Genomic DNA, 18,188 nt, shown 5'->3' with positions numbered 1-18,188 from the left:
CTGGATGAATTTCCAGAACGAATTTTCTCTGGGTCTCCAGAATTTTAATGGCTGATTGATGAAAGTCCTCCTACCATTTGGGAAAATTGTGTCAATAGTGTGTGGGGGCCGTGTGGCTGTCAGCTTAGTCTGGATTCAGGGTGAGAGGATGTTATCTACAAACACCAATCTTTCCAGTGAGTAAGTAAACAGACACATTTGGCTCAGAACTGAGAGCCTGTCCTGAGGAGAGAAAAGGACCCCCTACCAAACAGCATTTTTCTCTAAATGCCCCTTGAATTGAGACACAGTTGCCTGGTCTCCTGCGGTCTATTCTCTGTGAGGAATGTCTTCCATAGCTCCTCAGGCTGAGCATTACTAATTGTCTTGGGATTAACCCTTGGGCATCCAAAGTGTTGCTCTGTATTCTCCCTGTCTTTCCCCCTATTCTGCCCTTCTGGCTTTGGGTCAGCTTTTATTGTCCTAGAGAGAACAGCAAAGTTGACCATCCACAGATGCTTCCTGAGTACATCATGTAAATACAACCTCTGTATGGGCATGTTTCCTTTAAGAAAATAGCCCTGCTTCTTCACAAACTCTAGTTGTTGTACTTGGAATCTGTCCATTATGAAATTAGGTCTGCAGAGTCCAAAGCAAGTTTCCCTGAGAGCTTTACAAACAAGCTGGCCCAGCAAGGCAGCCCCTCACATGGTGCTCTGTCTTGAGAGCTAAAATCTGAAGCTCACTTGCCACATGGGGTAGTATCCCTTTGCTCATTATGATTTTTAGCATCATCAGCTTCCCTCTTCCCACACTTAAGGACACTGACAAGGAGACCAGTGAACTTCACAAAATGTTTACCGTTGTCTTCTGCCCCTGGGATCATTTACGCTCACCCTCTCAGTTATGGAGCTTGACTATTATCAGGGGAATGTTTGAAACATACAAAGAATATCCAGGAACTTGGAGGTGGAGGAAGGCAGCAAGACTCTGGGAATTTTTTTTTTTTTTGTAGTTGTAGGTGGACAGCATGTCTTTATTTTATTTGTTTATTTTTATGTGGTGCTGAGGATCCAACCCAGTGCCTCACATGTGCGAGGCAAACCCTCTGCCACTGAGCTACAGCCCCAGCCCAAGACTCTGTTCTTGGGGACTAGCACAGCGTGTTTCTGTTCAGACTGTTCTCTTGGCTTCTGCCTTCGTGGGGGACCTTTGGTTTTGACCTAAGCTTCCTTGACTGGGTCTGAATGTAGCATGTGTGCCGAAGCCATGACTTGTTATTTACACAAGCCACAATGATAGGTGCACATGTGTTTTTAATGTTTTGACTTTCGACACCACAAACATGTCACTGTGTATATGCCTGCACACATAGACATGCTGTCAGCTGGGTTGGGGCTTGAATAGGGTTTTTAAACTTCATTTTAAAACTTAAAAAAATTGTCCTCTCGAAGCTAACAATTTTGTGAGCAATATTTCCCACCATACTGAGCAACTTTTACCCACTGCTGGGGGTGCTGTTGAGGACCGCCATCCTGTTGTCCCACCAGGGAAGATATTGCATTTTAAATGCAGCAAACACCAAATGCCACCTTCTCATCTTCACGGGGGCCCAACTGAACACACTGGGGATTTAAAAGCAGCCCCCACCCCTCAACTTCAGCCTTCCCAATTCTCAGCCCAGAAAAGACCGGTCTTTATGTTGTTGCTACAGAGAACAAAACCTTGGAGCAGAGCCGCTAGTCTGGTGAGTTGTTAGAAAATTAGGAAAAGGCATTAAAAAAAAAATTGTAATCTCATGAATTTGTAAGACCCATTAAGGTTCTTTGCTTTTCCCCAAACTGGCCCAAGTTAACTACAGAACTAAACATTCTCTTTATCCACTACTCACTTCTATGTATACCCCCACCCTACTTTCTTTACTTTTCCTTTCTTTCTTTTCTTTCGTCTTTCCTTCTTCTTTTATTTATTTATTTAATTTTTTGGTTTTGCTTTTTAAGGGGTGTTGACCTATGTCTAGTTCTAGTAAACCAAATCCTTTCGCCCGTGAAGCGATTGGTTAATTGTGCTGGTGACTGACAGGGTAATGAGTGCGGCTCGCGGCAGCCGGGAGCTGATTGGCTGCGCGGGAAGACTCTGAGGGCTTGGCCACTGGAGCACGGCGCACTCGAGTCCTGCGGCTTCGGGAGGAGGTGTCGCGCGCCCGCCTGCAGTCCGCTGCGCCTCCTGGGAGCCGGGACCGCACTTGGTCCGCCGCGCTGCGCTTCGCTCCCGGTGAGAACTCCCGCCACAGCGCCTACGGCAGGCAGAGGGCCGTCTTGGCTGGAGACCAGGCAGGAGCGCGCGGCTTCGGTGCTGGGCAGGGCTGGGGACGGCTCCTTTTGTCCCTGGAGATCCGGAAAGTTTGCGGCGGGACCCGCGCGTGAAGGTAGCGCAGGCAGCCCCGACGTCGCGGCAGCTAGTGCTCTGAGCCAGCATGGGCAGCGGGCACGGCGCAGGGGGCCGCCGCTGGGCAGCCTCCGGCGTGTTGCTGGCGCTGGCCGCGGGGCTTCTGGCCGCGGGCACGGCCNTAAAATCCTATGCTCCATGGTCTCTGTATAAAGCAAGGAGGACCAGTTTCCTTAGGATTCAGATCTAGGAAGATTTTTCTTTCCTTGAAGACAAAAGAAACTATGTGAGCTTCCAGTCGGACATCGGCTCGTACCAGAGCGGGCGCTTCTACACCAAGCCGCCTCAGTGCGTGGACATCCCAGTGGACCTGCGGCTGTGCCACAACGTGGGCTACAAGAAGATGGTGCTGCCTAACCTGCTGGAACACGAGACCATGGCCGAGGTGAAACAGCAGGCTAGCAGCTGGGTGCCCCTGCTTAACAAGAACTGCCACATCGGCACCCAGGTCTTCCTCTGTTCTCTCTTCGCGCCGGTCTGCCTCGACCGGCCCATCTACCCGTGCCGCTGGCTCTGCGAGGCCGTGCGCGATTCGTGCGAGCCGGTCATGCAGTTCTTCGGCTTCTACTGGCCAGAGATGCTCAAGTGTGACAAGTTCCCCGAAGGAGACGTCTGTATCGCTATGACCCCGCCCAATGCCACCGAAGCCTCCAAGCCTCAAGGTAAGGGCGTTCCTTCCCTTGAGCCCGGTGTCCTGAGCGGGCGCTATCCGCGGGATCCTCCAGGATTTAAGCGGGGGCGACGTTAGAGCCCTTGTTAGCTCACCCCGTCCCACCATTCCTCCCTGTAGTTGAGATGTGCTGCTAGACGTTGCTCTGAAGGTATGCCTACTGACTCTTAAAAGCGCCTATTCTGCCCGAAGTGTCGCTCTGGTCTCTCGAGACCCAGGTGCCCGGTGTGGCTTGCTTAGGAGCGGTGGCTCTGGGCCTCAGACTCCGCAGAGGCTTGGTCCGGTCCCTGAAGCAGCTCTTCTTGGGATTCAGTCTCTTTTTCCATACCTGAAACAAAGCATTACCCTTCCAGTAAAAAGGAGAGGTCTACTTTCTTTTGGGAGGGTACCAAGCCCCCATCCAAAGTTTTAAACATCCTAATCAGGAAATTGGGTAGGAAACCCCCAAACTCAAATGTAGAAAGCCCAGAAAGGTTGGGAGAATGCTAGGTGCAGCTATATTTTCATAGGTTCCAAGAGGATTCAAACAAAAACTTCTTTCCTTAGCTGGTGATTCAGTCAAGTAATCCTAGGGCTGCTGTAGAACTGGCTAAGAAAAAAAAAAGTTTAGAAACTGGAGATTTCTGTTTCTTCACCCCATTTCAGGTAACAGCTCCGAATCTGGGAGGTTTAGGAAGTAGAAAATCTCTTCTCCATCATCCTTGCATACCCCCTGCTTCTCTCATTTACACAAATCCTCAGGTAATTAGAAAGATAAAAATGTAATTAGCTCATTGTTCATCTCCTCCACGGGGAGTGGGTGCTGCAAATTGGGCTTTGTAAATTCTTAACAGCTCCAGGGACCTGAGGTTCCTCTCAGAGACCCCTCCCGTTTAAAGGACAGTTTTCTAATGGGAACAAAAAAAGATTTTTTTTCCCCTTTGGTGTGTGTGGGGGGACACCAACCAAAAACCCCACAACAAACAAACAAACAAACAAAACCCAGCCTTGGGCCTTTTATAAGAGTGAATCCAACCCTGAATTCTTCTAAAGCAGAGTTAAGGCTCAGATAATCTAGGATGGGGGAGCTATGCCCCAGGTATGCTTAGCACAGGGGCCAGCATCTTGAGGGCTCCTTGAGGAGTGGGGAGAATTTAGCTTATCTTGAAGTATTCAGTATTATTTACCTCTGTTGTTGATGATAAAAAGAGGGGTGAGTGGTCACCTCACTTTGGAAGAGATGTGGGAAGAGGGCTGCCCCAAAGTTTGAATACTCTTGTTTATTCTAGGGAGGAAGATGGGTCCAAAGTGACCAACATTGGGTGGCATGGGCTCTAGTCCACACCACTGGCCCCGGCGCTGGGGGTGGGAAGAAGAATAGGAGTCAACCTGCCTGAAATGTTGACTTCTGGCACCTCTGTTCTCAGGGTTAATCTTGTGCAGTGGGGTATAGCTCTTTGAGAGCAAGAGCTGAGCAGTTACCCAGAGCAAAGCCCTTTAGCTCTGTTGGTGTAGAACCATCCCCTGTAGCCGGCAGGGTTTTCCTTCTTCTTTTCCTCAGCCAGCTGGGGGTTTATCCCAGTCCTGCAATGCTTGAGAGGTTGTGGTCAGTTTTGCTTGGACTGAATCCATTCCCCATGGCCACAAATGATTGCCTCTTTCTGAGACTGAAGGTGGACATAAAGTGGAGACCCCTGGAGGAATAGCGTTTTGCAAAGTAGATGATGCTTAAGGACGAGGTGGAGGTGGGGGCGGCTAGATGAGGTAGGGCCTGCTAATGAGAGAAAAGAATCCTCCAACCCAACCTTCCAAAAAGGCTGTGGCAGAGGGATGCCTGGCCATTGCTGACTTCTGAATGCCTTTTACCCTGTGGCTGCTGTTCTGCTTGTCTTCTCCTTCTTGCTCTGGGCTCAGGTAGTCACTTTCCTAAGACCAGTTCTTTACTGAACCAACACAGAAAAGCTGTGAGGCAGTCAGTCAAGAGTGGGACTGTGGACTTGTTCTCTTCTCAGTGATTTTGGTGGGAAGTGTCCTCCTGAGAGGGCACACATTCCTTTCAAGACTGCAGCCCCTGGGTATGAGGGAGCCCCACATGACTTCCCCTGAGACTTTCTGGCCATTGACTCTCAGCTGAGGGTAGAGCTAGGAGCAAGTTGTGTGTGTGTGTGTGTGTGTGTGTAGGAGTCAGGCTGAGACAGACCAAACTAATAGTCCTCAAAACTTTATAGCTAGTGGCTCCAGGACAAAAACTGAACCTTTTGAATGAGAATAAGCACTGTGATACACTCCATTTACCCTTTATTCTTTCAAATTAAAACTGGATTTTAAAAGCCGGGTCTTGTATTTGCATACATTAGTCTGGTTTCTGCTCACATACTTGGACATATACAGTTTTGGCCAGCACTTTGTTATTAAGGATAAGCCTGATATTAAGAAATGACTCAAAAGATTTTTTTTTCCTCCCAAAGGCAGATGCCTAAGTCACAGCAACTTCTGTTATAGGAAAGGCAATTGTTCCTTTTCCAGGAAAGTGATTTCTAAATCTTACATTTACACTAGACCTGTTAACTCCCAGGCCAATAACTTGTTCCCCTTTCCTGCCAGTTTTTACTGATTCAAATTGTATGAGTGATCACATTTAGTTTAGTTGTTGTTTAGGCATGTTGTGCATTAAATCAGCCTGGATGTTTTAGTCGGACTGTAGAGGTGATGGTGCCCTCACTTCCCCAAGAATCTTCCTTAGTGTTCCTTTTCTGTCTCACAATGAGCTGGCCAGGGAAGATCTGGTGGTGGTGGTGGTGGTGGTGTGTGTATGTGTGTGTTGTCTTTAAAGATTTCACTTAATTTTGATTCCCAGTGTTGGGCTTCCTCCTCTTCTCTCCCTTAAAAATTAATAAAATATAAAACCTTTTCTTTTTCTGTTCATTTGCTTTAAACATGACTTTAAACACACTTTTAAACAGTGATTTACTTCTACCTCTCAGACGAAAGAAAGCCTGGGAGGATTTCTCCTGCCAGGAGGGCCTGCAGGGCCCCAAGGACACACGAGGAGGCGCAGATTAATATTGCATTACACATTCCTCCTTCTTTCTCTGGATAAAGCTGCTCCAGAGTCTGGCTGTAAGAAAAGTCAAGATGAGGGAAAGCCATGTTGAAAACACACAGAGTTCACCCTGCCCCATGGAGTTTTTTCCATGGAATTCATGAAGTCCAAATGTAATTGATGGGACTGAGGAAAATACCCTTGTGGGGTGCAGAGCCTATGACTGTCAAGGGGACCAGAGGGACCGAGAGGGGCTGCAGTGAATGTGTGGAGCTGGCAGAGATGGACCTGCTACTTGTTTGGTTAACTTTATGTTTGTAGAATCTTGCAATGTGATAAGTTCTACTTAAAAAATTAAAACAAAGCAAATGCAAGAACATTCAAATGAGAAAAATCCCAAAGCAGGTTCATAGTCCTGGTATGGGTGACACGGTCCTTTCCATATTGCAGGACTTCCTTTCTCTTTTTTTTTCTCCCCAAGGAACAAGAACCATGATGGAAAATTCTTTTTTTTTTTTTTTTTTGGTCCAAAAGCATTACCTCTAAAACCTGATTTCAAGTTCTGGGTGCAAAATATGTTTCCAACATCAGGCCTAATGGTCGTCATGTCATCCTTTGCTTGGAGTATGGTTCTTGCTGCCCTGAAAACCTGAAAGGTGTTTGGTCCTGGGTGCAGTACAGCACAGGTGGAAGAGGCATCTTGTTAATACAGAGTAAGGGGTGTAGCCTCTGCTGGCCCCTTCAGGCACCCTGCTTAGAAGACTGGAGAGTTCTTGGAGCCCTGATGGTGGCGGCTTCCTCCTCCACCTTGGGGTGCTTTTGGTGTCAAGAGACATGGGGAGTCTCTTAGGGGAAAGAGATGCTGCTACAGAAACCACTGGAGAAGGGAATGGGGAAGGAAGACAAAGGGTAGAGATGCTCAGCACACGAAACCCTACTTGGTCTTCCATCTCCCTTGGCTTCAGTCTCAAGGTGACCTTCTTGTGCTCTGTAGCACAGCTTGGACCTCCTGTGCAATGAGAGGGAAAGGAGTGGACTGTCCTCAGAATATGCTAGTGCTCCTAGATCCTCCATAAACTTCACATTGTTTGATAGATAATGATGGCCATGGCAGGAATGATAAGTCACTTCATCCTTTGGAGGATTCCATTGCAGTGCTTTCTCTGCCCTTCCACAGAGGGGGATCCCAGCTTTGACAGCATTTTGACTTGGAGAAAGCCTCTGGCCCTGGTCTCAGAATTTTCTTCTCCTGGGGCCTAGCTCCTTCCTAGTGGTATGCATGCACGCGCGTGTGTGCGTGCACACACACACACACACACACACACACACACACACTTCTTCAAAGCACTTTACAGTGGCTCATGAAAGAGTCTTCAAGGGGTCCCTCCCCAGCCAGCTCCATTTTCCCATTTGGCGGCCCTCACTAGTGTCTCCCCACCCCCACCCAGCTGCTCTGCTTCCTGCTCAGACTTTAACTTTTACTGAAGTGACCTTTTTGGAGAGGGGTTTTCAGGGCCCTAGGGTTGAAGTTAGTAAGTTTGACTCCTTTTTCTCTTGGCTTCTAGAGAGCTGGTCTCAAATTGATAGGTTGTCTTGTTGGGAGTGTGCAAATGGGGGGGGGGCAGAAATCAGAGGGGCCTAAAAGGGAGAGGGCAAAGGACAGGAAACAATGGACTAGATCTATTTTCGTTTATAAGCAAGCTTTTCCCAGGGACTCGCAATAGCCCCTAAGTCATGATTCACAGGACCTGCCTCCATCTACCTCAGACACCTTAAATAATGTGTCATATTCAGCTCCTCTAGGCCAAAATGTTTCAAGAAACTATTGGATTGTTTGTGGCTCTAGATTCTGGGCTCAAGAGCCTTTCTTTTCTATTCTCAGATCATCCTTTACAAATTCCAGAAGACCTTGAACCATTTTCAGCCTGGTCCCAGGCCCATTTCTTCCCCAGGGGTTGTTTTCTTTTCTTAACTTATAGCTTTCTGTTTCTTCCCCTTTCCCTTCTTAGGTACAACTGTGTGTCCTCCATGTGACAATGAGTTGAAATCTGAGGCCATCATTGAACATCTCTGTGCAAGCGAGTTTGGTAAGAAAGTGTTCCTGGCAGTCTGGGGTGGCGGGTTGGAATCCCCTGCCTTTTCCTGGCCTGTGTCTCCTGATCAGAGAGCGTGTGAGGGTTTTTGTTGGAGTTTGACATTCTCTACCTCCATCTTCTCCAGATGGCTACTTTCTCAGGTAGATAGAAGACAGGCTAGGGCAGGAACGGAGCAGTTTCTCTTAAAGTCAAACTGTTTCTGCTTTTCTGCACAGGGAGGTGTCATGGTATAGGTCTGGGGAGACCTTCTCTAGTAGCACAGGGTGGCAGATGTGGGGATAGGTGGAGAGGAGTCTGGGAACACACCAACCTTGGCAAGCTACAAGGAGGCACAGCCCCCTCTCACCTGCTCCAGTGGGCAGCCTGCTGGGCTCGGTCTGGATGACTCTTTTTTTTATATTCACCCCTAGATGTCAGCACTACTCTACATAGGGTTTAAATGGCTGACTGCAGGGTACCTTCCCAGGAGGGGGAAATTTCAATGCTGGGGGAGGTAGGGGGGTTCAGAGGAGAATCCCAGTCATGTTCTTCCAGGTAAAGCACATTGACATCCCCACAGTGGTGCGATTTCTCTCTCCTTTTCCAAATCATTCTGAATCAGCACCCAGGGCTCCCTGAGCTGGAAGGATGTGGCCTAAGGAGCAGATCCCAGGGGACTCCGGGGATGGTTTCTCACAGTCTGAGGGTAGGAGACCTGAGTTCTCAACAATCTGGGAGTCTTTTCTCTAGGAAAAGCAAATGTGAATTGCTTCCTTTTGGAGGGCCAGCTCCCTTTGTCTCTCTAGCTCTATCTTTAATGGATGCAGAGACGTGCTTGGGCCAGGCCGGGTTGGCTGAAGGACAGGTTCAGCCTGATGCTGAACAATGTGTTTCTCTGCATTGTGTTCCTGAATTTGGATTTCTTACAGAATTCTTATCAGGAAAAGCATAAAGGTAGGTAATGTGAGTCTTCATGTTCATCAAGAATCACTTCGTGTTCATTAATCAAACTTACCACTTATTAAACTTTATCATATACAAAAAAGGTCTTGTACTAGTGAAGTGCCATGTCTGAATGAAATTCACACCCATGTGGGTGCATACACAAGTCAAAGGAAATTGTGCATCACAACATTTTCAGAGTATTTGCAGTTTTGCAGAAGATGGAAGTTGGAAAATTCAAACTGTTTGCTACAGAAAGCATCAGGAGAATGGATGTTTATTGTGGTTTTTATTTCAACAGCAAACCTCTGCCTGGCTTCTCTGTTCTTGGAGGAGAATGATGGCACCTCTTGGAAAAATTTGGTCTCCTGTCCTTTTTGCTATCAGTGTTTGAGTCATACCCTATCTTCTTTTTTCCCATTTTAAAAGAACTCAGATAAAATTGTAGAGGGCACCTGAAATTTTTCATGTGAAGTCTGATGTCCTTCCACCTAATCCATGGTAGTAGTATTTACTTCTTTATGGTAATACTCTTGCTTCATTAGGGGATACCCCAAACTGGGCTGAGGCTGGTGAGTCTCTTGCTATACAGCTCTACACTACCTTGGCAGCAACAATATTTTCATCCACAGGATACATTTGGTTCCTTCCTGAAGGACTTTGAGGAAACAAGGGCACAAATAAAATCTCTTAGAAATCCTGACAGGTAGTGTTTAGTTGCATGGTCAGGACAGGAAGAATGGGCTTGGATATGACTGAGATCCCAAAGTATCCTTAGGAGGGATAGTTAAAGGTATGTGCTTTATAATATCTGAAGAGAATCAACAAAATTTGATTCTCTTCAGATATGGTAAATTATAACACTCACATTTAGCCGTTGGCCCCCTGGCCTTTTATAAGCCCAGGGAATCATATTAAACTCTGAAAGGTAATGTATTAGTGGTTAGTTTATGTTCATATGATTTGATCAGTTTCTACACCCCAGAGAAGAGTGATAGAAGGCCTTGGATTTGAGTGTGTGGCAGACTGGCAGGTGATGTCTTCCCATTAAGAAACTCAAAATTTAGTGTGTCTATCATTTATATGCGTGTGTCCCTTCATTCAACATTTATTGAATACAAAGCACCATGTTAGACACCGTAATCCAAAAGTATCCACCTTGAATAAATTAAAATGTAAATTTTAGCTTTTTAAAAAACTCCTGGCTAAACACTAGACTGTGATTTGCTGTAGAGTGAGGTAGTTAATTTATAGCTCATAGGCTCTAAAGTTCCTGGGGCTGCAGAAACTCAAGGCCAAAGTTAACATTAAGGAGCTGAGAAAAGCAGATCCATGTCTTTGTGGTCAGAATCTTGATCTGAAACTCAATATCCTCAAATCATTATTGGGTCTCCTCCCTATTCTTTCAGTTGTCCCTCAAAATTCTGGGGGCTTTGTGGCTATTAGTTGAACTAGATGAATTCTTAAACGTGGTCTGAAGAGGCAGTCCTTGAATTTGGTTGGGCAAGGTTGACTTCATAATGTAGGGCAGAGGTCTAGAGGGCACAAGGGTAACTCACCTGCTATACCCTGCAGCAGGCACCTACTAAATCAACAAGCCACCGGCATACTGCTTACTGAAAGGAGGGTGTATTTTTTGTTAATAACCAATCCGATTTTGGTGAAGCTGAGTAATTAGCTATTTGGGATTGTGTTCCTTCAGCCCTGAGCTTACTTTCTTCTTGGGTTCATAGAGTTCCTCTGGAACCTTAGAGATCATCTTATCAAGTCATCGTCTTTGATAAATAAGGAATCTGACTTTGCCACCTGGAGTCTTTTTGTTCACTATGGTGCTGGCTTCCTCACTTATGAAATGATGAACAGTGTTTCAACTTTGCCATTGAGGTACTGCACAGCGCAAGTATGGTGTATACTGGATTTTTTTTTTTTACCCTGGATGCAGGAAAGACTTTTTTAAAAAAAATTTTCTTATAAAACAATAAATAGGACCCCTAGCACCCCACTGTCTCTCTGCAGGAGCCGAGCTTAGCTCTGCTCTTCTTAGCACTCTGGAGAACACAGCCTTGTTGAGAAACTTGTTTCCTAGCTCAGTTCATTTCAAATAAGTGAGGCAGTCAGCCACGCTGATGGGATTCAGTTAGGAAACAAAGACATTCGACAATGCAAGCTGACACACAACAGAGAAGCAAAAGAATGTTTGACTCCCTACTCCAGGGATCAAACTTTGCATTAAGTGGTCCTGCCATTCCTGGTGGGAAGACATAGGTTGCTAGAAGGCTCTGTGAGCTCTGGAAGCAAGGGCTGCATTCCTTCTGGGTCAGCACTCACCCTTACACATTTGCCTGCATATCCTTGGACTCCGGCAACCTCTGTGGAGCTGACCATACCCAGCCCATTACCTTCCCCTGGGCAATGCATTTTTAACCCTCTGGTGGGTCTGCCTGGCCATTTTTCTCTCCACCCCTGCATTGTACCCCCTCAGTTCAGAGCACATTTTTTTCCCCCAACAGGGAAAAACATCAGCAGAAAAGCTTGTGTGCTGATGCTTTGGAATGCAGCTGGATCAGCCTGGATCAAGCACCAGATGTGGGAAGCCAAAAGTTAGGTGGTGCAAAGTCTCTAAATTCAACATGGCGGCCAGCCTGCCTGCTATGCTTAAATTAGGATGCACTCTTCTGTTTTTTGTTCTCTCTGCTTTACTTGCTGTATGACATCAGGGTACTCCTCTTGCCTTTTAAATAGGCCAATGTAGAGTTTGCGAGCTGCCACACAAATAATCTTGCTGTTAACAACTTAGTGCCCATATCCATCTTTCCTTCAGGTTAGTTTATCTCAGGGAAGTGAGGATATGATTTATAAATGCTGTGAGGTTAAGATCCTCGCTTCTGGCCACTTTTCTGAGCTTTTTCTTCAGTACCTGTAAAAACCCTTAAGCATTTCTGGCAGAAATTTGCATGATGATATTTAGTACTTTCACTACAGATAGTTTGGAACTTCCTCTTTTTTTTTTTTGGCTTTTTGAGTTTTTTGAGCTTAAGAATTCAGGTGGCAATTCTTTAGCCCCATAGTTTCTTGCAGTACAAAAATATTCCTTTACTCCCAGAAATTTTCCTTGCCTTCTGGGAGTATCTCTCTCTCTTTTTTTTTTTTTTTTTTTGGTTTATATGTTTTCTCATAAAGAAAAAAACTGTACTTGGCAACACTAATATTAGCCAAATAGGAAAGAAAAAGAAAAGCAGCTCTCACAGTTAGCATTTGGAATATTTCCTGGAAGAAATATTTTCTGAGGTCCTTGCACCTCTGCTGATCTGTTCTCACTCTGCCTCACACCTCTCTCAAGGTATCTGGACTGTGCTGCTATTTGTAGTTTCATTCAGCAGGGCAGTTTGTGTCTTGCAAAAAGGAGTTTAGGCTTTCCAAACTAAACGAGTTTCCTCCCTAAGAAGAGGAAAATTGGCTGCCAACCCAGTAACAGCAACATCTGTAAGCTGCTTGAGAGCAGCGTCTGTCTTATGCCATATTTTACCTAGTGTAGGATGCCCATTAATTATGAGATGCATTATTCGTTTTGCATCACTGACAAAGAAAACATCCTTCATGCTAAAATGCAAAAAGAATCTGAGTCTCAGAGTGAACAAAATAAGGCCTATTTGTACTCAAAAAGTCCCTGGCACAGTGTCCTATACAGGGTAGGCAAAAAATAAAGGTTTGTCAGAAGAGTCCGTGAATGACAGGGACCTGGATATCGGACTTGCTTGTTTTTAAAGGGGAGAGCTCCTTTCCAAGTAAATATGTACTGTGTGTTTAATTAAGTTCAAGGAAAGCTACATGCCCTGTTTTTAAAATTTTTTTTTAAAATATCTTTTTTTCTTTTTTATATTTTAAATGTGATGCTGAGGATCGAACCCAATGCTTTATGCATGCTAAGTGAGCACTCTACCACTGAGCCACATCCCCAGCCCTACATGCCCTGCTTTGAGTGACTTGAGTGTCTATGTTTATCCGGAAAAAGCAACCCTAACATCCAGAAATTTAGTTTAATCAAAGTTAAATAGACATGGGAGAAGGAGCTATTACCCCCTCCCCTGTGTAGAGTTGGCAGGCTGAAGACAACTGGTTTTTATTGTCACTGAAGATGTCTAAAATACATATCTTATCTACAGATTTGTAAATGCTTGGAATTAATTGTTGTTTTGTGTATGAGAAAACATGGAATTGTCTCTTTGTTCAGTTCATTGGGGGTGTAACACATGGGTTACCATCTGTATCTCATTCTTAATAGTCTTCCCGGGCTTGAGATTGTATGGTGCAGTGCCGAGATCCTGATTAACCAGAAGCTTTCAAAGCCTTCCAGTTGGAGTGGTGTTTGTCAATTACTTGCTTATCCAGTCTCAGATTGGGGGTTCTTCCCAAGGAATCAGGCCCCTGGCAATTTAGGCTGAGGTCACACATTGAGGAACCCAAAGTAAAAGCTGTAAAGAGCCAAATTTTCCCCCTTCAGTGAGTATAATGCACCCTTCTCCATCATGGATTCTCTCTTGGCTATGATGGTGGCAGAAGATGCTTAGATAAGGCAAATTCCACTGAGCATCAATTTATAGTAACTTTAAACCAATGAAAGTCTACTGCTGAGAGCCATAGCCGAGTCTGAATGACACATGGCATTTTTTCCAGAACGGAGTGGTTGAGAGGTGACGCCAGCAACCACCAACCGGAAATCCCTCCTCCGGCACTTCCCCAACCAATGGGAACTCTCCGGGAATCCCCTTGAGAACTCCAAAGTAGCAGGCTGAGGTGGACAGCAGGGGTCTAATATACACAGCTTAACATAACCATTATCATCTCAATGGCTTGCTATGGCTCTCAGCAGTCTACTGAAATGTGTGCAGGGACACAAACGTCTGGGGTCTGTGGATGGGGCATTGCATCCTCTGGAACTGAGTTCATTCCTCCCTCTGCCTCCTTTGCTACTGTGTGTACGCCCTGCCACACTGGGCAGATCTTCTCCATGTCTCAGTTTCCTTACAGTGAGTGGTAGCTTGTACCCAGAAATAGATTTTGATGATGAGCAGATAAGGTGAGATAGTATCTTACAGCTGAACTCAGCAGTTGTTCGCTTTGGTGCTCTTTCCAGGGATGGAAGTAACCAGTGATTTGACTTGGGCATGTGAGGCCTCCTTGTATGGGTTTCACTAATGAAGTGAGGAGGGGTGATTCGGGAAACTCTCCTATCCTATACTGTCAGTGTATTTATTGAACCTGATGTCCTTTGCCCTCCTTGCATCATGCTGGAATGGTTGCCTTTCTTTGTCCTGAGGCAGATTTAGGTATAGCCATAATTGGGTTGGAACCAGCTGACCCATGACTTCTACTTGTGATTAAGTCCAGTTCTGACTGGGTTATTCCTTGGGATGGGCACTTGCCAAACAGTGTGATCTGGGTGTGCTTGGAAGTGCTCTTCAATTGCAATTCTGTGACTCTGGCCCTGACCCACGGGCCGAGCCCTCCCACCTCTTCCTTTCCTTTCTTCCTTTCACTGGGTGGCATATTATATTAACATAAAACTAACTATCGTAACCATTTTTAACTGTTTAGTCAGTGGCATTAAAGTACATTTACATTGTGGACCAACCATCATCACCATCCATCTCCCGAGTTTTCATCATCCAAACTAAAACTCTATACCCCCTGAACATTAACTCCCCATCCCACTCTCCCCAGGCCCTGGTAACCACCATTCCCCTTTCTGTCCCTATGAATATGACTACTCTAGGGACCTTATGGGAATGGAATCCTATGGTATTGTCATTTTGCATCTGACTTATTTTTCTAAGCATCATGTCTTCATCTTTTGTGATATATGTTAACTCCCAAGGAGAAGGGGAGCAAGGAGAAGGATTTGCCCCCAAGTTTACCTTTATTTTCTGAAGCTTTTCTGGTGGGGAAGATGGGAAAAGAGGGCTAAGGGTAGAGCTGGGGTAACAGGGCTATTCACAGCCCATGCATGCTACCTTTGCTGTGGACACCATGTTATTTGTCTGTACCAGTTATTTGCTAATTTGGATAGGACCCCGAAGATCAGCCAGTCCATGTCCTTCTCTTACAGACTGAAGAAAAGAAAAAGGAGTTAGTCATTCTGTTGCCCAAGGCTCCTCCACCTGGATTCCTGACAGCTTTCCTTCTCATCAGCATATGTTAAGGAGCCAACCCAGATTTCATACCCTCCTGCCTTCCTGTCTTCTCATGCCCATCATGTTCCCATCCTGCCAGGATCCCTGGAGGAGCCTCCCAGGTTAGGGAATTGAGTGAGTGCTCTTTTACTCTCAGAGTTGGTGGAATCTGCAAGGAGAGAGAGAGAGAGAGAGCGCTCAGTGGTTGTTGGATTTCAGGCAGTGTAGCAGACTAGAAAGAACACAGGCTGTGGCCCAGACAGACCTGGATTGAATCCCAGCCCTTCAAGCTGAGCAACCATGAGAAAGTCTCTTAACCTCCCTGAACTTGCCTCCTCATTTGCAACATATGAATGGTAATTCCAATCTCATTACATTGTGGGGAGAATTGAATTAATTAATCAGATTAATTAATTTCAGTCACTAGAATGTGATGGTTGTTCAATCCATAAGAATGATATTCTTTTATTATAAAGTTGTTTCAGGGTAGAACTTTGCCTAGGAAAGGGGATTTGATTCTAGTGCTCATGAAATTAGCTAATTTGGCAAAAATTAAGTGAATCAATCAATCAATTAAGAAGTGGAATGGAACGTACGGGTTAATTTGTTGTTGACAGGATTAAACTGAAGAAGGCTTTTAAAAGACCTGTTTGGAAAAAAATTTTTGCAACTTCTAGGTACTAGAGTTAACACAAACAAACATTCGCTGCCCCTAAACTGCAAAACTTATGAATGATAGAAAAGAAGGACCTCTGGATTTTAGTTAGATCGCTGACACCCTGAGGTCATTCTACAATTGGAAGCCATCAAAGAATTATGACCGAATGTACGCCACTTCCAGGACATGTCCACTTAAGTTTTCTTTTGTGTGTTTTTAGGTGCTTTTAAGCAACCTTTTACCTAATATATTCTCCTCATAATTTATTGGGGTCTATTTCAGAGAGATTTTAGCGCCCCTTTGTGTTGTCGCCCCTCCTCTCCCTCCCCTTTTTCTCATGCAACACCTCCTGGGCAGAATTCCTTTTCTTTTCCAACAGCTGCCCTGTGATATTCATTCCCTTTGACCAAAGAAATAGGCTATATTCAGAGGCAAAGGAGCATTGAAATATTGGTAGATTTCATCCAGTTTTGTAGAAATGAGCCAGAAGCTCCAATCTGTATTTTTTTTTTTATTTAAGAGAACAAATGGCCAAAGAAATGTCAGACCCTTGCCCTGCCCCAACCTGCTTAGAGCAGCCAATTAAACATGCATTAGCTTTGGAAGGCTTCTCAAAGGCCTATAGATTGTGCTTGAAATCTTTGTTTAGTCTTTCAGGAACACTGTCACACGGATGATTTATCAAAGAAAGTTGTTTATCTGGCAGTAAAATAAACTCTGGGCCTGTTCAGACTAAGATTTCCCGTGAATTTCTACCAAGGTAAACACTGGTAACTGGCAGGTTGCAAATTCCGTGTGAAAGCCAGACACATACAATAAATATTTGAACTACGGCTTTGCCGTGTAAGAGGCCTTGCCTGTCACTAGCACTGTCATTCTCGATGTGCCCGAGAGGACCTGGCATAGCAGCCTGGCTGGCTGGACAGACTGGCATCATTGATGTCTTCAGGAGTCGCCTCTGCTGCGTGAGCCTTCCTGGGTCTGAGTGCCACTTAGTGCTGGCACCTGGGGACTTCCTGGTTCAGAGGGGGCAAGCCTCAGGACGGCTTCCCTCAGCATCACAGGGACAGTTTGTGATGGGTTCTGAGGGAAGTGAACCAGAAGCAGCCAGCTTAGGTTTCTTTGAAAATAGACGTTTGTTGAATCAAATTGGCAGGGGATTGCGTGTGTTGAATGATTTGGGAGTTGGGGCCAGGGCATGGTGGTAGGGGATGAAATCACCTTCTGGATTCTGCTGAATTGGAGTTATAGTGGGGAATCAATCTCTCTCTCTCTCTCTCTCTCTCTCTCTCACTCTCTCTCTCTCTCTCTCTCCTTCCCCAGAGCCTCTGGTTTTGCTTGTTACTGGTTTCAAGAGATCTGTATTAGAATCAAGAGGAAAGACGAGCCCTGCGCAGGGCAGAACCCAGGGCAGTTTTAAGAGATGCAGTAATGAAGAAGTGGAGGGCGATGATGAAGGAGCTGACATACAGTTTTCTAGGTCTTTCAAAGGGTTATATTGTGCTAATTGCCTGTAGTCATTTTTTCAGAGAGGGACTGTTGAATCGTAAACCTCTTGTTTTCCGGCAGTCTGAGATGCTGGAGCTTCAGGATCACTGTGCTCTGGGGTCCTTACTGCAAGACCTTACTCCTATGACTTAGGCCCCATCCTAGGTGCTTCTTATCTTGACCTCCTTGGCGGAGCAGGGATGAGAAGCAAGCACCTCAGAGGACAGGTGATATTTGTGTCTGTTGGAGGAAGGCTCTGGGGTGGGAGCCTTGGCTCAGGTGCAGAGCTCCCATGCTCACATTTGAGTCTTGAGAGTAAAAAGAGTTGGTCTCTCAGGTTCTGTAGCTGGTTGTGGGCCTGGGAGGAAGGCTGCTCACAGACAGCTCTTAAGAACTGATGTTTACTGGCTTGCAGGTATTTGAGGGGAATAAAGGAGTATTTTCTTCAGGGCAGGAATTAAGGGAAATCATTTACAAATTCTGAAAGGATGTCTGTGAGTCGTAAAGAGTGCCAAAATGGTACTTTGGTGGTGGCAAAAAATGAGGAGTCAGGTTCCCTAAACAGTGTTCTTTCTCATTCAGGTAGGATTATGAAGGGGATTTTCTTTCTCTTGTTTTCTCTAGTCCTTCTATCAGCCTGCTCTCCAGGACATTTCCTCTTGGGACTATCTCAGAGGTGTTCTTCTCTGTTTGTGAGCTTTTTGAAAATTAGTTCAGACCTGTGTCTTTTATTAGA

General features: G+C 45.5%; 1 protein-coding gene across 1 annotated transcript in view; it reads left to right on the top strand.

Annotated features, from left to right (window-relative positions):
- Positions 1 to 2,130: 2,130 nt before the first annotated feature.
- The window catches only part of Sfrp1 (secreted frizzled related protein 1), a 43,386-nt gene continuing 27,328 nt past the window's right edge, over positions 2,131 to 18,188 (top strand). Inside the window, 3 exon segments of the mRNA XM_015506224.2 lie at positions 2,131 to 2,568; positions 2,647 to 3,089; positions 8,129 to 8,206. Coding sequence (XP_015361710.1) covers positions 2,456 to 2,568; positions 2,647 to 3,089; positions 8,129 to 8,206 — 634 coding nt within the window. The 5' untranslated portion in view covers positions 2,131 to 2,455.

The sequence above is a fragment of the Marmota marmota genome, unplaced genomic scaffold (genome assembly GCF_001458135.2).
Source record: "Marmota marmota marmota unplaced genomic scaffold, marMar, whole genome shotgun sequence".
NCBI classification, from domain to species: Eukaryota; Metazoa; Chordata; class Mammalia; order Rodentia; family Sciuridae; genus Marmota; species Marmota marmota.
The sequence above is the reverse complement of the archived record's forward strand: the minus strand, read 5'-3'. Positions and strand labels throughout refer to the sequence as shown.